General features: G+C 40.7%; 2 protein-coding genes across 3 annotated transcripts in view; one reads left to right on the forward strand and one right to left on the reverse strand.

Moving 5' to 3' along the window:
• The window catches only part of FBXO11 (F-box protein 11), an 84,395-nt gene extending 83,043 nt beyond the window's left edge, over positions 1 to 1,352 (forward strand). The window contains exon 23 of the mRNA XM_078444437.2: positions 25 to 1,352. Within this exon, the coding sequence (XP_078300563.1) occupies positions 25 to 154 (130 nt within the window). The 3' untranslated portion in view covers positions 155 to 1,352. The remainder of the gene's footprint in view (positions 1 to 24) is intronic.
• On the reverse strand, positions 1,319 to 22,905 carry MSH6 (mutS homolog 6). Of its 2 annotated transcripts, none has more exons than XM_060606464.3 (10): positions 22,552 to 22,905; positions 12,503 to 12,702; positions 10,059 to 10,228; positions 6,271 to 8,815; positions 4,173 to 4,441; positions 2,972 to 3,089; positions 2,528 to 2,617; positions 1,907 to 2,061; positions 1,599 to 1,798; positions 1,319 to 1,490 (listed from the first exon to the last, which is right to left on the reverse strand). In XM_060606464.3, the coding sequence occupies exons 1-10, from the start codon at positions 22,803 to 22,805 to the stop codon at positions 1,409 to 1,411; spliced, it is 4,083 nt and encodes a 1,360-aa protein (XP_060462447.3). In that variant the 5' UTR covers positions 22,806 to 22,905; the 3' UTR covers positions 1,319 to 1,408. The 2 variants fall into 2 exon arrangements, with proteins under 2 accessions (XP_060462447.3, XP_078300562.2); XM_078444436.2 differs by lacking the exon at positions 22,552 to 22,905 and adding an exon at positions 22,257 to 22,485.
• Positions 22,906 to 23,775: the final 870 nt, after the last annotated feature.

Here is a 23,775-nt window from a genome sequence, read left to right on the forward strand (position 1 = left end):
TTTTGGGTTTTCATTTTGCTTTAGGTTTTTCTGTGACTGTGGTGCTGGAACACTGTCTAATCCTTGTACATTAGCTGGTGAGCCTACACATGATACAGATACACTATATGACTCTGCTCCACCTATAGAATCTAATACATTGCAGCACAACTGAATTCCTTCCCTAAAGAAAAAGTCCTGCCATTCTAACATCATAACTTAAAACATTTTTTTTGGAAGAAGACTTAAAATATTTGCCCATGCTACAGGAAGAGACTGTATTAAAAATGGATACACGAGGTCAGTTGACACTATGAAGCTCAAGCTACCAAAAAGAAAGTGGCAATATATTGACTCAGGATCTCAAAGCTGGGTGTTTTAGCATTACTGTGTAAAGACTTTTGAAGGGACAGAAGTGAAGAAATAAGCTGCAATTTTGTACAGATACCAACTTCTGAAAAAAAGCTGGTGTTTTTACAACTAGCATTGAATGCAGTCCAATTTGCAGTAGTACTCTTCAATAGACAAGCAGCTTTGTTGCTGCCTTTATGGACATGGGTACCAATTGCTTTTGTAATATGGTAAAAATGTGAGCTAGCACTTCTGCGTTTCTTTTGATTTTTTTTTTAACATGTATTCAGATTGAGAAATATGATTTTAATGCTTTAATCTCATGTAGTTTGTTTTTAATTTCAAGCAAATCTTCTTGTACTTGAATGTGCCCTGTTTTGTTAGCACACCTAGACTTGCTGTAACTGTACTCATGTCCCAGTATGTACGTTCTTTCTATGAAAGAGAAAACACTAATCTTAAATTATATCCAGCAATGTTTCTGGTATCCTTTAAGAAAAGTTAAGACTATTATTTCCTTCCCTTCCCTGTGCAGCATTCAAAAATCACCCCTAGAAAAAGTGAGTGTTTTAATGAGACTTCCTAGGAAGGGATGCACTGTAAAACAAAAGTATTCTTGTAACTCAGTTTTGTGAAAGGTAAAAACTACTATGTTTTAAAGTACACTTTAGAAAGTCTCTTCAAAACAGTCCTGTATTTGAACTCTGTTCATAGTTTTTTTTTGAACAGTTTAGACAAACTGCTGGAAATTATAAAAACAATTTCCTGCATTAAGCTGAGACAAGTATATATACAGCCCTATACAGTTTCATAGCTCCCCCTCCCCCATTTATGTGTATTGGTGACAGTGGGTATAAACAGCCTGAAAGTGTATGCATGTACCATAACATCTAGACTTAATATATTGTGGAGTATTCAATAACCATTATGTAGAAGGTAGATAAGAATTAAAAGGGTTTAATTTCCTAGAAAGAAAATGGAAAAATGGTCATTTTTAAAAAATAAAGTTTATTAGATCATAATGTTGTCTGAATTTACCACCTTTGTCAAAAAGTCAACTCAAAGCTTCCAATGTAGTCTATAATTCCTTAATCAAAGTCAGCAACTTAGGGACAGCTTCAGCATCTATAGTCGACCTTTCACTAGCCAGGCAAACTTCCCTTAAAATTAAAAAAAAAAAAAAAAAAAATTGAGTTCACATCAACCATCCCCCTTTATGGTTTTAATAAGGTTGGCTGCATGGCAAAATCATATCCAAGTATAATTACCGAAATAATCGCAGTGATTGGGTCATCTTCTCAAATTCTCTTGCTTTTCTATGTCCCTTTTGAATAATCTCCTCTGGAAGATTAGCAAGCTTTGCTGCATTAAAGCCATAGCTTTTAGGACAAGCTCCCTTAATGAATTTATATAGGAAGGTAATAGTCTCCTGGCTGGGATCCTCACATTCATTTTCTACCATGCATGCCTAAAAAAGAAAAATATTTTATTACGTTATATTCATGTGCTAGTAATGGAAGTACCTGACTTGATTCCCTCAAAAATCTAACCTTTTGCATAAGCAATTTACACATACCATGTGTCCCAGGCGCACTGCAACGTTTTGAGAATAATCTTCCACTAATGAATGGTAATGGGTAGAAAACAATGTACGACACTTTATGTTCTCAGCAAGTTCTTTAACAACTGCATTTGCTATTGCTGTTCCATCAAATGTTGCAGTACCTCTTCCTATGAAAGTAAAATATGCATAAATTACGTATCTGCCTAATACCCAAAAGGATCTACCTTACAATAGAAAAAAAGAAAAAAATGAAGATAGAACAGTAACATCAATTAGTGCATCCAAATAATAGGCCCTGTTTAGCTAAATAGGTCTGGTCTCATTTAGCAGCACTTGTAGTGGGGTGCATTTCTTTAAAGCATACTGTTCAGGTACCAGTCATCTTCAGAAATGTCCTATTGGTTTCTCCTTAAATATCCGTATTTTGATAGATTAATTACCAAGGCTTGAGATCTCTTAATACTGAGAACTTTTTCACATTATCTCTTCAATCTCTTATCTCCAACTATGGTCTATGGCGCAAAGGTGAGTGCATTCTTTTAGAGAACTGTCCTGTCAACCATCTTCAAGAAAAGTAATTCTTTGTACTAAAGTTTTAAAAATAGCCTTCAAATGGAAATTGTAATGTCTTACCTAATTCATCCACAAGCACCAGAGAATGTGCTGTTGCGTGTGTAAGGATACTGGCAGTTTCACTCAGTTCAACAAAAAATGTACTTTCACCTAAAACACACACATATGTGAAGGAGAGCTTTAAGAATCCTAAAACAGTACATTCATCTTTAAGGTTCATATTCTTTGAATCCATGAGCTACCCAGGTTAAATCTTTTTACACAGATTATGCATGCAATTCCTGAAACAGTAAAATGATTTCAAATGTCTGAAAGCATTCCAGAAGAAAAACATCAAATTTAAATGACTCATATGCAGGCAGATATATTTATCATTTAAAACATAGAAATGAATTGTCAAATTCATCAGATGTCTGATATATCTGAAGGCAGATATGTTTATCACTTAAAACACAGAATGAATGGTCAAATAATAAAGCCTTTTAGGTGGAAAAGAAAACTCACCTGACATTATTCTGTCTGAGGCACCAAGTCTAGTAAATACTCTATCAATAGGTGTGAGCCTGCATACTTCAGCAGGTATGTAACAACCCGTCTGGGCCATTACAGCTAACAGGCCAGCCTGTAAATGGAGGGAAAGGTCATTTCTAATTGGTATTAAAAACATAGATACATAGACAGATACAGATCTATATATATCCAGAAGACAGCAAGGCCAAGCTAATAAACATTATCTTTCAAAAGAACAATTATGGTAGGAGTCAGGCACTCCTAAAAGGCACAGCGAAGCCTAGAGAAGGCAAAAGGCTTAGGGCCTAACTGGCTTGAAAACCTCAGCCTGTGAGGTCTGAACCCACTACATCAGTGATTTTTAACCCTGGCTAGCTACACAGTAGAATCACCTGGCAGCTCTTTAAAATTGCTGATGCCTAGAAGCAATTCCAGACCAAATCAATCTGGGAGGATGGAACCCTCCTGCACTTTGTCAGGCTCACCCCATTTTCATTTTTTAAGATCACCTGGAGAGCTTGACAGAAATACAAAAAAATCAAAACCGATCAACTAGAACCGTACTGTCCCTTGCTAGTTAGGAAATTTGATGACCATAAGTATAAGATTATACAGGAGAGCAGGGGGTCAGCAAACATTTTCAGTTCAAGGGCCCAATGTCTCAGTCACATTTTTTTTTCCTTTTTATAACCCTTTAAAAAATATAAATCATGGTTTACCTCAGTGGCCAGCCAACCCCTTACGTATTTATTGTCTTCCCTAAAAGCAGTTTCCAACAGTTACTCGAGGTCATAAACTTTATTTGCTTTCCTATCTGAACAAGTCGGTCATGGTTTTTTATAAGGATTCCCACAAATGAGTCTAATTAAAGGACAAACCTGCAACATTTTCAATCGTTATGAATATACCTACCTTCAGAGGAAATGAATCCAGTCAAAGTTTATAAAGACATAACTTGAAATCTCCCTTGCCTTTTTATTTTTCTAGCCTTTTTAAATATAGGCTTCCTGTACATCAGACAGACATTTGATGAAGTGAATACAATTCTGTTTTATGATACATTTTTCCTTTGTTTCCTAGTATTCTAGTGACTGAATTCTGTTATTCATGTGCTATTTGGAAAGGGGCCTAAATATGTAATATATTCCTAAAGCGTACAAGTAACTTTGTTGTAAAACCTTAAAGGTCAGTTTACCTGTCTCATGAGTGTCGACTTGCCCCCCATATTAGGTCCAGTAACAAGCACACAATAAGCTTTGCCATTTTCCTCCTCCTCTTCCTCACAGCCTATTAGAATGTCATTAGGAATAAAGTCATCTCCAAAAAAAGTCTTCGTAATGCAGGGATGACGTGATCCTCTAAGGTCCAAGAAGGGGGGTGTGTCTTCTTCTGGAAACAGAATTACTGGACGACACATAGGGCCATCACCCCCTCGACTGTAGTTAGCCAGGCACAGTAAGACATCTGTTAAGGTAAAAGTGAGGCTTGATTTTTGAGGTCTGATAAACACAAAGACCCAACTAATTAATATAAAAAGCCTGCTGGGGATTGTGTGTCTCCCTCTCTGTCCCTTCCTCAGCTCACACCGTCTTGTGTCTCTCAAAAGAATAAACGTTAAAAAAAAATTGTTTTTAAACAAAACAAACACTTTCTCAGTGGAGGGTGGTGGTATGTTCTACTTGCTTTTTAGACATAGTGTTTTTTCTTTTCTTTAAAAGGCACTCCAGAATACATAAAATGCTTTGTTAATGCATTCAATAACCTAAAATCAGTCATCAGCCTAAATGTTTTAGGGGTCTTCTATTATAGCATTTGTAATGAAAAGAGAACTCTCATTTTTGGCCCCAAATCCCACTTCTCACCCAATCTCAAAAACACTTAGTCCCCTAACATACAGACCAGAGGAATGCCAGGGGAAGCTAAGAGATACAACTGGGAAATGCTATACTGACCTATTTTACTTGATCTAATCCTGGAGCTAACACTTCTTAGAAGCAGAATGTTTTCACAATAGGCACACTGATATAAAACAATTTTTTTTTTTTAAGTTCTTTTAAATGTTTATTTTTGAGAGAGAGAGAGAGACAGAGTGCAAGTGGGGTAGGAGCAGAAAAACAGAGGAAGACACAGATTCTAAAGCAGGCTCCAGGCTCTGAGCCATCAGCAGAGCCTGACACAGTGATCAAACCCATGAACCTAAGATCATGACCTAAGCCGAAGTCGATACTTAACCAACTGAGCCACCCAGGTGCCCCTAATATAAAACAACCAAGAATAAATTCACAATTTTGAACACCTGTGCTGAGGGAATTTTTTTTTTTTTTTTTTTTAAATTACCCACTGAACTATTCAAAGCTGTATTGGTTTAAGGAATATATGTGGCACAGGGGCGCCTGGGTGGCTCAGTTGGTTGAGCATCCAGCTCTTGATTTTGACTCAGGTCGTGATCCCAGGACCGTGGGATCCAGTCTCTGAACGTGGACGGAGCCTGCTTGGGATTCTCTCTCTCCATCGCCCCTCTCTACTGCTAGCATGCACTCTCTCTGTAAAATTAAAAAATTAAAAAATTAAAAAATGTGGTACAAAAAGGATGCCAATTCTGGACAGCCATGTTCAGGTCAAAATAGTTCTGTTACAAATTTGGTTACCGTGTTTTTAAACCACAGGGAAAAAACCTAAACTGAAACACCAAGGGTTCCAAATAAGTTGGCCATGAAATTTAAAGAAAAAGGATATTAAGCTTTTGAAAAGGTTACCAAATTACAAATCTATAAATCAGGGCTCTGAGAAATCAACTGCAGGAAAGAAAGTGTGATAATTTGGGCTAAAAGAAAAAAGATTAAAATCTTGAAATATGCATGTAAAGAAAAGAGATGCACTGATAATCAGAAAGGATGCAAAAGTTAAAATTAACAAGTGATGGGCCAAGATTTAAGCTTCTATTTTTTGTTAGACTAAATTAAAACAGTATCAAATACTAAAAAACTCCACTGTAAAGGAAATTTGATCTAAAACACATTGCCTCATTAAAAGTACTAAAAATATTTTTTTTGTTCAATTATTCAAGACTGAGTAAGGCCAAAAAGTGAACAACTTAAATTGCTATGGACAAACTAGTCATTTTGTCTAGTGAGGAGGCAAGCATACACACATCAAGATGTATATACCTTGTTATCTATGTTCAGAGATCCGCCTCAGTGGCAACTCTCCAATGGATGTAAATCTTAATGTACAACTAGGACATAATGCATCACTAACCAAAGCTTTAGGAATAAACTTGTTCAAAGTCTTACCCAATACTGCGATGCACTCAACAGCAGACTGCCAGTCTTTGTAATTTTTATCAAAGTTATAGAAGAGTCGCCGCATGCAGTCTTTCAATGATACGTCTCTCCGCTCTTCAGCGTTTATCAGATTAGCCAACTTCTTCTCAATAGTTTTGGTCCAGTATCGTTTACAGCCCTTCTTGGTGGATTTCAACTCATATTCTTCTGGCAAATTACGAGTGATGAAATTCTCTGGAATTTCCAACTGGTAACGGTTCCTGCCAATCCCCCAGTAGACAATGGTCCTACAGCCAATTCGACTGCGCTGTTTCTCCAAGTATTCCAGGAGGCTCTGTTCATTTTCTCTTATGTCAGCAAGAGCTTGGTCATAATCAGGGTCAAATCCTGCTTTGGGAGTAATTAGTCCAGTCCTTCGAGCCTTTTCATGGTCAAAGGCTGTATCCCATCGGTTCAGTTCTATAGTCAAATCAGGAAAACGGCCCTCAGGATTTTTTGTCTGCAAAGTAATGACTTGCTTAAGGATTTTAGACTTAAAGTTGTCAGCAACTTCTTCCATAATCTCTATAATTTTACATATTACTTTGAATCCTTCTAGAGCAGAAAGAAAATCAATAATCTTTTTTTTGCTGTATGTAGTTTCTTCATACATTATAGCCCTGCTATCTGGGTGGTTCTGGCTCTTCAGGGGAGACCCAACATTATGAATTTTACTCAGCAGCCTCTCAAGGTCTGGAATCTTCTTTAGAAGGTCTGCAACATCAGAGATTTTGTCAGGCACAGCCATGAGGTCTTCTATAGCATCTAAACGATCATTGATAGCATAAGGGCTACAGAGTGGGGCACAAAGCCACTGCTTTAGGAGCCGCTTACCAAAGGGAGTATGGCAAGTATCAATCTTTTCTAGCAGGGTCCCTTCAGTAGAACCATTTGTTCCATTCAGGAAAATCTCCAAGTTGCTTAATGTCACAGCATCTAGCACCATCCGTTGATTGGCTTTTGCAAAAACAGCACCAGGTCTTGTAGCACTAACCCTGTCAGAATCCAAGGGAATGTATTCTTCAAAATTAGCCATTGATAAAAGCTCTTGATCAATAAGGCATTTTTTGAGGTAGAAGACACAACCACCTAGAGCAGAGAGGGCCAATTCACTCTTCTCTCCTGGTGTTAACCCAAGAGAATCAGACTCTGAGGTCATACCTTTAAGCACCTGGGGTAACATCACCCCACTGTCCTCATTTAACTTTTCCTTAAAATATGCTTCTTCAAGGAGAGTTCTCAAAGTTTTGGCTGCATCCCAAAACTGGGAGCCTGGTATCAGACCTTCCTGAAGAGAGGAGGATAATGAACCCTTCAGAATCATCTTAGTTTCTGTTGAGAGATTTCCTTTCTCAAACAAGACTTGTACTGGAGGGTAGTGTGCCACTAGAGTCCTAAATCTAGAACAGTGGCGATCGTCTGGAAACTGACCTATGAAAAACTTTCCCAGTGAGGTATCAACAAAGCATACTCCATACACTCGAGTGTGGCCAGAGGAATCCTCCTCTTTTTCTTTGAGGCTAAGAAGATACTTACTGTAGTTCTCAGAGGGGTCACCTTCCAGTACACTGTAGGTCTGTGTACCCTTGGTAATGACTCTACAGATCTCCCTCCTCACCACTCTGTCATACTTAGATATATGTGCCATCTTCCGGCATCGTGCCTCCATCATTTCCGGGGTCTCAGTCTGTTCCACTCGTGCTACTTTATAGCCCTTCTGAACCAGAGAATCAGAGTATCGGCCAAATGCAATTTCAGGGAAACCAGAATGAGCCCAGTTGCCTTTCATGAATACCAGCCCGAGTTCATTGACTCCAATAAGAGCATCCATGTGGTACAACTCATAAAACTTCCCCACCTTATAAAAAATAACAAGATCAAAGTTCTGAGACTTAATCTGCCACCACTTCCTCATCCCAGGAGTACAGGAATTAAGGAAATCCTCAGGCACATAGAGTGTGGATGCATCAAAATCGGGGTGATCAGGTCGCCTCCTGTGGAGATCTCGTCTCTTTTCCTCCTTAAGCCACTCTAAAGTTTCATGATACCAGAAAGTGGGGCGACTACTATCCTCACATCCTCCACCAGTGTGGGCTTGAGATTCAGAATTCTGAGGGGCAGAGAAAGCACTCAGAGTGCTCTTGGTTTCTGATGAAATGCCAGTTGATCGTTTGGTGGCCAAGGGCATTTCCTTCCTTGAACTTTTCCTTTTGAGAGCGCCATTTCCAGACACCATTTTCTTCCGTTTTGAAGCAACTTTGACAGGGCTGTCCAAGCCTTCACTGTCACTGTCCCCCACTCCACTGCTTATTTCATCACTGCTTCCTTCCTCCTTAGCATCTGGCTTGAATTCCACATCAGAGCCACCAACATCACTCTCAGAGTCTGATATGACCCTTCGTTTTTTTATCTGGCGGCTACTTCGCCTAGATCCTTGCACCTTAGGTGGCACTTCTTCTTCACTTTCAATTTCCTTATCTTCTTCACTCTTATCTGATGAGTAAGTTGCACCTACCTGGCAGGCAAGGAAAGAGTTATTTAAATACAAAACAATTTGGAAAATTACAGTACTGCTGTGAAGTATTTCTCAATACTTCCTATGTCAAGAGAAGAACCCATCTCCAAAAATGAGAAACTATTTTTTTCCTCAAAGAATATCAGTTTCAGTAGTATCACATTACAGGATTAAGTGATTCTATCATGACAGTTCTATCCTGTATAGTGATGCAGCCCATTAGCATGACCGTACATCACAAATGCCCGTAAGTGATGCCCCCAGGAACAGTCAGCTGTGGAAATAAACAACTTTAAATAACTCCATTATCTTTCTTCCAGGGTCACCTCTCCTCTTACAGATGGACGTATTACGAAATTTGCCACTTTATAAACTCTTAAGTGTTAAGAAAGCAGTAAGCAATCTCTACTGGTTCTAGTCCTTGCCCTTCCACAAACCAGCTGTATCTTCTTGGGCACAGCACATTCACTTATCGTGGATCTCCCCCATACGTAAAGTCACAGGAGGCTAAATGATTTCTGTATTACCATCCAGTTCTAAACCTTTGATGAATGTTATGATCCCTGCTCTCAACCTCAAACATAAGATTAAAAACACTTTTCCTCTCATTTCTCTTAAAATACCCATTAGATTAACTTGTTTATTCCCTATCTGTAATAGAATCTCTTCAGCACACCGCTCAGTAATTTCTTAAATTAGAGAATAATGACCATGTTTGTTTTAAATGAACCAATTATTTCTTCCTTAACAGAATTTAATTCAGTCAAATAGTGACCACTAACATTTGAAACCCAGGTTGTATGTCAAGGTTATTTAACCTTTATTCTCATCCATACAAAATACAACAACAAAAAAAGGAATGAACACATAAAACCAAGCAATTAATTACCAGGGCTTGACCACACCCTCCTATAGAGGCTTACTACCAGATACCATGACCAATTTTGTCACCATGTCCTTACTGTCCTGAGCTCATTACTTGTTACCAAAAATGGTTCTACCTCTTACACGATGTGTCCTCCACCAGGCTTGAAGCTGTAAAACTTAAGCAAAATGACTGCTGAGATTCTAATCTAATTTAACCTACAGTCCTGAGGAAATACAGACGTATGTGTACAAATATTAAAGTGTATATATATATGCAAACAACATATAAATAAGAGAACATCACTTTGCATATCCACCCCCTCCTTCCATCACTCTCCCAACAGAAGTAACAACTGACTGTTTAACAATGCCCCACCTCCATCTCTTCTTCTTCCTCTGGTTCTGAGGGCTCATCACACACTGCCAATTCAAGCCTCTCGATCTTGTCTTTATTCAAGGCTTCATCTGCACGTTGCATTGCTCTGAGTATTTCAGGCTTTGAACTGTAAAAATGACCTCCTTTTTGTGCTTCTTTCGATTTTGAACCTAAAAAATTTACATTTAGATTTAATTTATATTTCTTTAGCAAATCTTATTCTTATAAATAGGACCTGTTGGTGGGGTAGTGGACTCAACCTACAACACCTGTCCTAATGAAGAATGATGAGAATCTAGTTTTTAATTTAATGACCCATTACTTCTGATTAATAGACCAGGAAAGCCAACAAGGAAGGAATTCTCAGGGAAAAAATTACCAGTGAAACTTAAATTACCTATTTTACCTCCTTGAAGTTGCCTTAACTGTTGGGTCATCCAGGACCACTTCATCTCTCTTCTAATTTCTTGGGAAGTGGCCCTAAATAGATAAAGCCCACCTCCTCTTCAGGTGAGGCATGACATGTAAAAGGTGTTTGTGTTGAGACCCTTTTTTTTATTACTTCAGGAAGGCCAAAACTACACCCTCAGTTAAATGGAGTTATGATACTAAGTTTATCCCTAAGTTAAATAGGATATATTAAAAACCAAAAAACAAACCAAAAAAAACCCTCTACTGGTAAGGATACTAATATTTTGGAAGGGTACCCCATTTCAGACTTTGAATGTTTTTTGTTTTCAAGTGAAACTGTCTTGTTTTCAAGCAAAACTCTTTCTTTACTCCTTGCATTTAAAGAGCTATAATTTTAAATGACACTATCCACTGAGCAAAAGATTAGATGCAGAAGATCACAAATCTAATGGCACAAACTAGGAATGTCTGTTTTCTTCTAACCAAATATAATTAGAAAACAAACCTGCATTTGTCTACATTTGAAAGCTCCAAACATGGCGTTATTTCCTTCTTTCCACTGAATACTAAAACTAAGTACATGCTAAAGTGTCATGGAATTTGCAACTTTAATGAGCTGCCTAAATAAAATAAAGGTACAATTTTTCATTTTTCTAAAGAGCTGCACCAACACTACAAAGTTAGGATAATCAAAATCCATTGGAGGGTGGCTCCTAACTTCTCCAGTGCCTTGTTTGCAGCTATACTCACCCCCCAGCTATCTAATGACATCATTCCACGAAAAACCCTGATGCAAACTACTTTACAATCCTAAGACCAAAAAAAAAAGAAAAAAGAAAATTAAAAACCTACTTTTCCTCATCCACGCTATTGCAATGATTTAGAAATTTAAAGGGCCAAATGCAGTATGCAGAGGGTGCCTTTACAAAATAATGACAACATAAATGCAAAATTTTTTGGTATTTTTAAAGTCATACTGCCAAAGCTTTGTGTAGAATCTCCAAATCAGTCCTAGGAAAAGATCTTATTTGTCATCTAGTTCAACTCTCTCACTTTATACATGAGTGAACAGTATCTGAGTTGCTTTGTTGGCCAAGATTATACAGCAAATTAGTGCAGGAGACAGCACCAAATTTCCAGATTCTCTTTCTGTCCTGCAGGTCAGATTTCTGTGCAGACTGAACTTTCTTCAGTATGCTCTCCTTGCCCTGCAGGATGAGCGGTGCTAGGACCAAAAGGCATGATTCCCAGAGATTCCTGGGAAACTGACCCTTATTCTGACTCCAAAACACTTGAGTTCAACAACATCCTAGCCTGGAGAGTCTGGGGATAACAGATAAGGACTTATTCATCATCAAGTGTATGTACAAGCACTGAATCCTGCGAACATCATGTGCATGCACTATATAATTCAAGAAACTGAGAAAGTGCACCTGGCCCAAGTGAGGCCCCACAGGCGGGACTGCTGATGTCTAGGACCATAAAAAAGCTGGGCCTGGAAAAAGAAAGTTATGGTTCCAGAAATCTGATGTGAAACTCACCTCAGACGTAATCATAGGTGAGGATTTTGAAGGCCAGGTAAGCATGCATCTCCATCTGTCCTAGAGAATGACACTGATTTATATGCTACATATCCTGACTGCATTGCCTTTCTCTTGGACCCTTGAAGATGAGGACACTGTGTCAATTTACCTTTTTCATATCTGAATTTGATATTTTGGTCCAAATGAGATCTAATCATGAAAACATTTTTCCTTTAAAGGCATGATATTGCCATAAGTCAACTGAAAAGACAGAAAAATTCCACTCCATGCAACAAACCTACTGAAGACCAGCTACAGCATCTTATATTTTCCCCATCTATCTTATCCTCTTCCCATGCTGGAAGCATTTCCTGCCACTCCTGAAATTTATTGGCATAAAATACACTTAATTTCACTGTATAGGAGACGGAGACACTTGTGCTCACGTGCATGCGTGCTTGCTCTCGCACACTCTCTCTCACAGACATTCTGCAGAGTGGACTCCCTTACCTGTATATGGCTTTAATAGCCTTCTGCTAACCCAGCCCCTTGTTGGGCTGTCATCAAAAAACTGTACATGAACTCGGACAGACTTCCCTTTCTCGCGGATGAATGTTCCATCAAAAGGGTGGTTATAAACCAGGCAAGGCCACCAGGGGTAACCCTCCATCTTGGCCCAAACCAAATCACCTGGTGAGAAGTCACAAGAACTGTTGCCAAAAGGAAATATATAACTTGGTTAATATTTGGTTAAGTTGCATTCAAGGCAATTACCTACAAATAAAAGCAATTCCAAGGAAGGTATCATTAACACTCCTATGAATTCTGGCATTAATATTCAAGCATAAAAATCCTAGAATTAATGATTTTTAAAAATCAGATGTTCAAGTCATTTTAAAAACATAAGCAAATATCACAATGCTTATTATTTAACTATTAAGACAAACACAAATATAATGAATTCTGGTATTAAGGTGAGAAACTACTCAGAATCATTCAAAGTTTAAAAACTATAGCAGAATTCTGGTAGAATAACAATGTTAACAACAAGACTCATTGTACATGCTCTCCAAATTATAATGCATCACATCAATGCCTGCATACCACCATATAGTATATATCAGGAACAGGACCTGACCCACAGTATTAATAAAATACCAAGCATACTATGTAATTTGCTAATGATATTAAATATTACCTCATTAGACTCTGCTTGGAATCAGTCTCCAGTCAAGCTCCTATGTATTCCACACATTCCAAAAGCTACCTAGCACACTACTATCCTTCACTCCTAAAAATCTAGTTTTATGGAAAATGTCAGTAAAGTGCCTAACATCCCTGAAGTATTGAGTACATATGCCTTTAGACTCGAAAACAGAAATTCAATCTTAACAAAATGATTTGGTCCTGAAGGTTTCCTGAGAAAGGGAAAGGAGGAGAGGGTAGGGAGAGAAAAATCTAGCTTAAAAGACTACAGCAGATGTACACCTGAAACTAACATAACACTGTATGTTAACTAATTAAAATTAAAATATAAAAATAAAAATTAAAAGACTACAGCACAGTCCCTCAGTGATGAGGAAGCCACAACAGCTGATAAATTCTGCTCAAGTACTATATACCAAGATTTTCTAAACTTGCTTAAAGATTTCATTGAATAACTGCAAAAGTAAAATAAGTATGACAAACGGAACATTTTAGAATAGCTTCCGTTAGTCACCTGGGGCCACTGTATTCAGACCCAATAACGAAATTATTCCTTTTCTTCAAAAATGTGAATATGGAAACCCCTAGGCTAGACAATTAGAAGAGAAAAACAACAGCATGATTCAGCTGGGACTTTTCTCAAGGGCCTTTACAGTATGTGCACTCTTAAATCTATAGCAACCTACACAAGCAAAGATCTATAAATACTGCCATCAAGCTCACCGCATAGGTCATCTTTAACAGGAAGCTGTGACTGTACAATTTCAAACAAACTTCTACTATTAAGTGCCTCCTGGCTACTAACATCCATTAACAGGAGACAAAGACCCTTACAGCTGTGCAGAATGGTTTGTTTACAAGCCTCCCTACTGTCAAGCAGTCTTCCCCTTGACTCCAGCCAGGTAGCCACTAACCACACAGCCTTTGTACCAAAGTACCTGGGACTACCCTAAAGCTGGCCTTTTATTTCTGCTGCTAAAGGAAGGAAACATCTTTTGTCTTTGTAAAGACACTAACAGTTGTGAGTCTGAACCGTGGCAATAATTTTTACAAGATTGGCCAAAGAGCAAATACATGTTATTTCAATGAACATGTCTCCCCTCATGAAGCGTATTTCTGTATAGTCTTGAGACATCAGGCTTCAAATTGTGTTATCCAAGCAGATTTTTCTGAAAGGGGGACCAGTTGGGATACCTATCTGTCAAGCCTGGCTGCCCTTCTCAAAGACACTTAAATCCCTTAAAAGATGGAGACTCAGGTAAGGTTTTGGTGTGTTTGTAGCTAAGCCTAAACCCCATCATTGGATAGTTTGAGGCAGTTTCTCCCCAAGTATTGAAGTTATTCAGTATACGTAGATGAGCCTTGAGCCTGACCATTATGGAGCGAGGTTTAAAAAGTGTTCTTGGTTTGGAGTGCCTGGCTGGCTGTCGGTGGAACATGAAACTCTTGACCTCAAGGTTGTGAGTTCGAGCGCCACATTGGGTATGGAGATTACTTAAAAAATAAAATCTTAAAAAAAAAAGTGTTCTTGATTTGTGAAATTAAAGACAACTATTCTTCTTGCCTGTGTGTACAGAGTTATGCAGGGTAAGGACTAAGGGCTGAACTGGACACCAGCTGTTTCATTACATCTGTGTCTTATAAAAGTTACAAATTCTCAGGGCGCCTGGGTGGCTCAGTTGGTTAGGCGACCGACTTCGGCTCAGGTCATGATCTCACAGTTTGTGAGTTCGAGCCCCACGTCAGGCTCTGTGCTGACAGCTCAGAGGCTGGAGCCTACTTCAGATTCTGTGTCTCCCCCCTCTCTACCCTGCTCACATTCTGTGTCTCTCAATAATAAATAAACGTTAAAAAAAACATTTATAAAAGTTACAAATTCTCAAGAATGGAGTTAGTGCATAACAGACTGACAAGAATGCATCTTAGTAATACATTTTTTAAGTTTATTTTGTGACAGCACAAGCAGGGGGGAGGGGGAGGGGGAGGGGGAGGGGAGGGGGAGGGGGAGGGAGAGGGAGAGGGAGAGGGAGAGGGAGAGAATCCAGAGCAGGCTCCACGCTGTTAGCACAGAGCCCAATGTGGGGCTCCATCCCACAAACCATGAGATCATGACCTGAGCCTAAATCAAGAGTCGGACACTTAACCAACTGAGCCACCCAAGGTGCCCCATCTTGGTAGTACATTTGAAGTTCAAGGGAACAGGATGCCTCAAATCCAGTGGAATTCTGTTTTGCCTGGTATGAGGCAACAGAGCACTTGCAGGAATCTCAGTTTCCTTATGGGATCCCAGAAAAACTGTCACGACTAGATCAAAATTCTTGAGCCAAAAAGGACATGGCCACACCTGCCTCCTGAAAATTCCTTTCTGTCCTCAAGTAAGAGTAACTCAAGTTTCTGAGACCCAAAGACATGAAAAAAAATTTTAGTTTTATACCTAAACTTAAGATGTAATAAAATATTACTGTTTTAACATGAATAAGTTCATTAGTTTTATCCCAAAGGAAATAACTTGAGCTAAGTAAGACTCAAGTTATTAACTGCCATTTATACAAATGTAGTGCAAATTGTAAAACAAACTGTACAGTGGTATTCAAAGGTCTCAAAAATAATTAGAAAAGATAAATTTCCAAAGCAACCAATTTAAAAATTCAATGTCTTGGGTACCTGGGTGGCTCAGTCAGTTAAGCATCCAACTCTTGATTTTGGCTCAGGTCATGATCTCACAGTTCGTAAGATTGAGCCCCATGTCAGGCTCTGTACTGATAGCAAGGAGCCTGCCTGGGATTCTCTCTCCCTCTGCCCCTCTCCTGCTCATGCACACTCCCTCAAAATAAATAAATTAACTTAAAAATTGTTAATATCTTTAAGTTTATCTTGAAAGGCAGATAGCCATACTTACTGGAGGAAAAAAAGCGTAAAAAGCTAGTTTTGAAATAAATTCCTTATTTGTAAAGTTAAAATTAACTGTTCAAATTGTTTTTCAACATCACCATACCCTAAATATAACCTTATACTTAAAGAATCTTACACACAATCTAACTTTTCTGCTGTTAGGAATTGGCAGTAAACTATAAAATGCTAAGGCTAAAATGTTTAGTAATATGCACTGTTCCTCTACTAATGCTAAAAATGACATTTTAAAAATTCCGGCCCAGGAAACAGTGGTTTCCAGCCAAAAAGAGAATTAAGTGGGTAATAAAATACACTGTTGTATATACTGTGTAATAAAACTAGGTATTTTAAACATTTCAATTAAAAATTTTCTTCACTTAATGCTAACAGAGTTCTTATTAAATCTATTAATTTTGTGGGTACACTCCAATTGTTTAAAGGTAATTTTAAAAATTTAATCTCAAAATAAATAAATAAAATAAAAATTTCTAGCAGTTCTGTAGTTTCCAAAGAATACCAAAATAAAAGGAACATATATTTTAATCCATGCAAATATTCAGGTTTTCCTACCAACACTAAATCCTGTCTTTTAAAATATGGAAATATAGGGGTGCCTGGGTGGCTCAGTCAGTTAAGCATCCGACTTTGGCTCAGGTCACGATCTCACAGTTTTTGAGTTCGAGTCCCACGCGTCACTGAGAGCCTGCTTCAGATTCTGTATCTCCCTCTCTCTCTCTGCCCCTCCCCCACTTGTGCTGTCTCGGTCTTTCAAAAATAAATAAATGTAAAAAAAAAAAAAAATGGGGGGGGGGGGGCGCCTGGGTGGCTCAGTCAGTAAGTGTCTGACTTCAGCTCAGGTCATGATCTCGCAGTTCTTGAGTTCAGGCCCCGTGTCGGGCTCTGTGCTGACAACTCAGAGCCTGGAGCCTGCTTCAGATTCTGTGTCTCCCTCTCTCTCTGCTCCAGCCCCACTCACACTCTCTTTCTCAAACATTAAAAAAAATTTTTTTTCTTAATTTTTTTAAATATGGAAATATAATGCAATCTTGAAATATGCTATAATTTGAATACCTGCCAGTTTTTCATACACTGGTTTTCATAAAAGCCTGATAACCCTATGAAAATCACATCCACCTATTTCACTGGCTCTACTTAAAACTTTGCCCGACAGTCATGTATTAACTGTATTTTAATATTTAGCTATGTTTTCTGACAATCTTAACATTTTTCCCTTTTCATATAACTGTATTAACAAGAATCTTTAGCCCTATGCAAATCAAATTTGAAAATATCTGGGCCAAAAAGTCACCTCACATCTAAATATTTTATTACAGGGGAACCTGAGTGGCTCAGTTGTCGGCTCAGGTCATGATCTCACAGTCTGTGAGTTCGAGCCCTGCGTTGGGCTCTGTGCTGACAGCTCAGAGCCTGAAGCCTGTTTCAGATTCTGTGTCTCCCTCTCTCTCTGACCCTCCCCCGTTCATGCTCTCTCTCTCAAAAATAAATAAACGTTAAAAAAAAAATTTAAACATTTTATTACAATGTAAAATACACTGGCTCTTCCTAAAGCCCAAGCTGAAATGCCAAAATAAATACTGGAATGATATCTTACAATATACTTATAAATAAGATCTAAATAGGGTTCATGGGTGGCTCAGTCGGTTGAGCTTCCGATTTCAGCTTAGGTCATGATCTCACAACTCATTAGTTCAAGCCCACTTGAGCTCTGTGCTGACAGCTCAGAGCCTGGAGCCTGCTTTACATTGTGTCTCCCTTTCTCTCTGCCCCTCCCCTGCTTGTGCTCTATCAAAAATAAACATTAAAAAAATTTTCTAATCCAATTATGACTTTATATGTTTTTAAAGTGTTAATATAAATGTTTTTAAATCTATTTAAGTAATCTCTACATCCAACATGGGACTCAAACTCACAACCCCAAGATCATGAGCTGCAGGCTCTTTCCACTAAGCCACCCAGGCACCCCAGAAATGTTAATATATCTTAAATGTTTAATATTCTTGAGATTCTAAAGATAGTGTTAAAAAAAAAAAAAAGGAAAAACCAGATAGCTCAGAAAAATAAATGTAAAAGCCTTCATACAACTAGGGTGCCAAGCTGTCTCAGTCTGTACAGCATGCAATTCTTGACCTCAGGGTCAGGAGTTGGAGCCCCATTTTGGGCATAGAGCTAATTATTAAAAAAAAACAAAACTCATACAACTAAAACTGAGAAATGACTTAGTAAAGCTAAATATATATTGAACAGATCTTTAAAACTATGCTTTAAAAAAAAAATCACGTTTTTGCTTTCCTTTTGGTCCATAATTTTGTTGTCAATTACTGATTGTGCCCCCAAATTTATAATCAATTTTGAGCTATCTACTTAAAAAAAAATTCAGTAGGTACCAAAGCACTGCTAGAATCTGCTTCTATAAACAATAAAAGAGTCAAACAAAAATGTGCATATAACACAAAAGCACTTTCAGACCAACTTCAGAAATCAGCTACCAGTGTTTGCACCTAACTCTCAAGGTGGACCATTAGAGCAGACTTCCTCTACCCTCAAATAACTAAATGCAGTACTGAGAAAAGAGAAGTAATCAGAGCAACTAATTCCAAGGCCCCTACAAGACCTACCCCCCTACCAGTACACCTCTGCCCATATATACCCTTTCCTTCTCCTTCAGCTTGGGTTAACTGTTACCCATCACTTATGCACTAAGGATCTAAGGTGACCATATAAACTGTCATCCAAACTGGTGTCTACTATTTTCTAAACAGGATCAGAAAAGAAACCTAAAGGAAATTTTAAAAAAACAAAAACAGGTTCTTTGTGGAGCAGCTTAATTCCATGCAGGGATGGAGAAGGGTCATCAGAATGAATGTTTTCAAAAGTCCTGAGGTGATGTTAAAAAGTTGTAAAAGCTCACAAGAGGCTCCCACAGACCAAATTATGACAAGCTGAGCATCTTTAAATACCCGTTTTAATTATATCAATTAAAACAAGTTAGGTCTGTGAAACTGAGCCCACAGGATACTTTTTAAAAGGGCTAGAATTCTTTCTCTTACAATAAGTAATACTATATTGATGTCATATTAGTTGGAAAAGTATACTGCTATCTACAAATACATTTAACTATGAAAATTCTTAGGAAAGGACTTACAACTAGTACAGACAAGGGTGCTTAAAGATTTGCCAGGTCTGACCACTCCTCCTCTGTGAATGTGGATGGGGCATACACTTCAAAGAGAGACAATTATCATTGAGATAAGATTGTAAAAAATAAACTAGCCAAGATTTGTAATAATAATTTTAAAAAGCCAGATTTAAAGTGCTCAAATTTTAAAAAGCCATACGTATTACAGCTCTCTCAATTATCTTAGTCAAAAATAAAGAAAAAGGGGGTTCATGACTGAACCCCTACACACCTCTCAAAGGCTCACATCTCCTTTCCTTCAATCCACAATTTGCTGGACCTTCTTCCTGAACCAGCTTCCTAACACCCCCTTATTCCCACCATAGCCTAACTCCTGTCTGTCTGCTGGGTTTCACCCCGAAGAGATGAAAGCCTACCCTGTCATATATACTCTCTTCCCCTCACCAAAGCTCACAGAGCTCATACACTCTGCTCCTACTCTAAGAATTACTCTTTTGCTTGTTCTATATAAGGTTGTATCCTGGACCCACAATGCCTAATACTGTGCTTGGCAGAGCAGGTACATGGGCATTTGTTGAATGAAGGTCAAATCTATATACTGGAGTCTCTTCAGAAGCTTAGTATCAAATGCTGATCTTTCTTGAATACTCTGGAAACAGTCCGTTTAGCAGGTGGTCAAGTGTAAACAATGTCATGTTTTTACAAGTCTCCTGAATTCAGACCTCAAAAAAAAAAAAAAAAAAAAAAAAAAAAAGGAGCATGTACTTTTCTTTCTTTTTTTTTTTTAACGTTTATTTATTTTTGAGACAGAGAGAGACAGAGCATGAACGGGGGAGGGTCAGAGAGAGGGAGACACAGAATCTGAAACAGCCTCCAGGCTCTGAGCCGTCAGCACAGAGCCCCACGCGGGGCTCGAACTCCCAGACCGTGAGATCATGACCTGAGCAGAAGTGGGCCCCTCAACCGACCGAGCCACCCAGGCGCCCCGAGCATGTACTTTTCAATACATAAAACACAACCACACAATAAATACGTCCTTTTAGCATGGATGCAAGAATAGTCAACTCCTGTTCAAATAAACATTATAACACATCTTGCATTTCTTACAATGAATGATGAAAAATTTTATGAAAAACAATGTTATGGAAGATACACATGTTAGAGGAGGAAAAATGTTTTTCCTCTAGCCTTCTGAGTTCTTGGCTAAGACCCGCAGTAATAAAAGATTAACGGAAGAAAACCAAACTGAGGTTTATTAACATGTACACCTCCTGCATACATTGGAGATACTGAGGGAAACAGTTAACTCCCAGAGATAGCTCCAAGTTACCACCTTAAATACCATCTGCAGCTAAAGACAAAAGAAAGATGGAGGAGGGGTGGGGAGAGGGACAGGTACCAAAGGGTACCAGGGAAAGAACACCCAACAAGTGTTGATTGTTATGCAGATTTAAGTCAGAACCATCTCCATTAGAAACGTTTTATCCACTTTTAGTTATCTTTCCTCTTCCTGGTTCAAAGCAGGAGACATCTTTACAAATGGAGGTTTCCCTTATAAATGTAAATTGATGAGTAAAGTACCCTTTTCAAGAACTGCTCTAGTGTCTGCTGTTTCTCAAAAAGAAAGCTCAAGGGGCGCCTGGGTGGCTCATCAGTTGAGCTCTTGACTTCGGCTCAGGTATGATCGGGCTCAGCGCAGCTTAGGACAGACTCCCGCTGCCCCTTCTCCGCTCGAACACTCGCTCTTTCTCCCAATATAAATAAACTTAAAAAGAAAAAAGAATTTTGACAATAAATCTCATATATTGAAAAAAAAAAGAAAAAGAAAAAAAAAGAGCCCCAAATAATCTTTAAGCCAGAGGCATACCCTACTACTCTTCACACAACTACATAAACTCACTGCCTGAAAGGGTCGCTTAAAGGAAGGTAACACTATAATTTACACTTGGACTTCACAATCTGTAGGACACCTAAAACTAAAGACATTGGGATTACTCAGAACCACTAACACTTCAATCTTGAATGAGTTGGGTTTTTTTTTTTCTTAACCTCTATTTCTTCATCCTTTCAAACGGCTAGCATTACATTTTGTGCCTAATACAATACCTGGGATACAGCAAATACAAGCTTTTCAAAATGTCGCCGCTTCTCCTACAAAAGGCCAACCAAGCCGTGGAACAGCACCGAACTGCTCGGAGAGCTAGGACACCTCCCGGCCGGATTCCCCACAATCGTGGCGGTATATCCCTGTCCAGGGCCAGCTCAAGGCCTTTCCAAGCTCACTCTTAACTGCGAAAAAATTACAGTGCCCCCTCCTCCCATGGAATCGTCAACAAAAGAGACACTGTATCATAACATCTTTTTCAACTCCACACGACACTTCCACCACGTGTGTCAAAATTAACACGGCTTCTAAATTCTCCATTTGTTGGTGCATGTTCGGCCTACCTATGGGATGACCCAGCCGGATCCCAGCACTTTCTGCTCCCCCCCCCCCTGCCCCGCCCCACCCCGCCCTGCAATTCTCCTTCCGACCAATCGGACCCCTCGGTCTGCGACGTGATACAACCCCGACGCACACAGCTCGTGGCCCACCCCCACTCCCACCTCCCCAACAGCCCACACAAGCAGGCCGAGGGCCCATCGCCCCCACAGTCTAGGCGTCCAAGGCTCAAATCAAGCATCAAAGTGTGTTCCCCGAACGTCTAATGGCCCCCAGATCACTATCCCAGCTCTGAAGGAGGAACCTCCTCCTCGAATCCCAGTCACTGCCGCCCCCCCCCACAACCTCTGGGCTGCAAGCGTTCATCCTCCCCGCAGACATTCCTCTTTCCCGCCACCCCTCCCCCGCCGCAGGCAAACACCACCCCCTCCCCCGCCCTGGGTGCGCACCCCGCAAGGAGCTTGCAAAGCTCCCTTCTCTTCCCGCCCCACCCCCAACGCTCCCATCTCCCCTTTCTTCTCGCTACCCCAACCAGTTTGCACTCCATCTCTACCGCGGCCTCCCACCTGGCGGAACGCATCTCTTCCTACGAAGTCTGCACGTCTCCTCCCCCCCCCCTTCTTCCTGCAGCCAATTTCCTGCTGCCCTGTTTACAATCTATGCCCCCTAACGCCAAGGCTACGAACTCAACCCCTGCACTGTTTCAAGCCAAGTATACAGCCCCACCTCCTCCGAACCCAAGGCCTGGCTACGCACCCCGCAATCCTCCAAAGCAAGCCTCCCTTCCCCAGGCTCCCTGCGCCCCGCCGCTGTGCCCCCGCCCTCGCCCCCCCCCCCCCCCACACACACACACCGCGCTACCTGGGGGGGACCGCGGGCGCGGCCGACTTCCGCAGCCCTCCATTGATGTTCCTCGCCTCGGGTGGCGACGCAGAGCCCGCTAGGGGCCCAGGCTCGGCCTCGCTCCAGGCCGCATCCCCGCCGGGAGAAGCGGAGGCCCGGGTAGCAGCGGCGGCACCACCGCCTTCACCTGAGGCCCTGACCGAGGCCTTGTTAGCATTATTCAACGCTGGAGACTTGGGGAAGAAGCTGTACAGCGTGCTCTGTCGCGACATAGCGACGGCCGACAAGGCCCAACCGCTCGGTCGGACCCAGCGCCTAGAAGCTCGGAATTAACCGCGCGGCGACTGCTGGCGGGAAATCTGGGGGGAGGTGCGCTGCGCAGGAGGAACACTGGCCCCAGCGGCCAATCGACAGGCGCTGGGGCGGGCGCAAGAGGCGTAGCGGCCCGTGCGCGACCTGCCCCGCCCCCTCGGGGCGCCAGGCGACGTGAGGAGAGGAGGGGCTGGCAGGCCGCGCGGGGCCCCCGCACCCAGGGCAAGAAAGGCAACAGGCCTGCTGCCCTCCCTCCGTGGCTGGTCGAGGCAGGAACGCTCGGGCTGGTAGCCGACGGCAGCCTCGGAGCCGCCGCTTCGGGAAAGCCAGCCCTCTGTGGAAGGGCGGTGGCGGGGCCGTGAGCTGGGGGGAGAGCACGCACCGCGTGGGCATTAGTGGCCGGGGTGTAGAGGGCTAACCCAACGGCCGGGGAAAGCGGCCCTTGCGGAGAAACACCTTCCCGCGCCTGCCTGAAAAATTCCGTAGTTAGAGCGCTTCCGCCAGGAACTCGAGGGAAAAAAGAATTGAGTCTGCAGTGAATCAAGCCCCCTGTTTATCCTGAATTCTCAGAGTGTTACACTTAGTAGGCACTTGATACACTGCTAAGTGGCAGGCACTTTTTTTTTTTAATTTTGTTTAATGTTTATTTATTTTTGAGACAGAGCATGAACAGGGGAGGGGCAGAGAGAGAGGGAGACACAGAATCTGAAGCAGGCTCCAGGCTCTGAGCTGTCAGCACAGAGCCCAACGCGGGGCTCGAACCCACGAACCCTGAAATCATGACCTGAGCTGAAGTCGGATGCTTAATGGACTGAGCCACCCAGGCGCCACGGCACTTTATATGTTTATGAAAACCTGCTGGCTACACAGAGCTTTCCAATTTGTTTACATAGACTAGTTGAATCTGCTCAATAACTGATGGAAGTACTT

The sequence above is a fragment of the Panthera onca genome, chromosome A3, assembly GCF_046562875.1.
Source record: "Panthera onca isolate mPanOnc1 chromosome A3, mPanOnc1 haplotype 2, whole genome shotgun sequence".
Lineage (NCBI taxonomy): Eukaryota > Metazoa > Chordata > Mammalia > Carnivora > Felidae > Panthera > Panthera onca.

Excerpts from the sequence above, each read along its gene's own strand:
- MSH6 (XM_060606464.3), bottom strand. The coding sequence starts at position 22,805 with ATGTCGCGACAGAGCACGCTGTACAGCTTCTTCCCCAAGTCTCCAGCG. Across the intron at positions 12,703-22,551 it reads GCGCCCGCGGTCCCCCCCAG|TTCTTGTGACTTCTCACCAG; the intron begins GTAGCGCGGTGT and ends TTTTGGCAACAG. Across the intron at positions 1,491-1,598 it reads CAATCACTGCGATTATTTCG|GGAAGTTTGCCTGGCTAGTG; the intron begins GTAATTATACTT and ends TTTAATTTTAAG.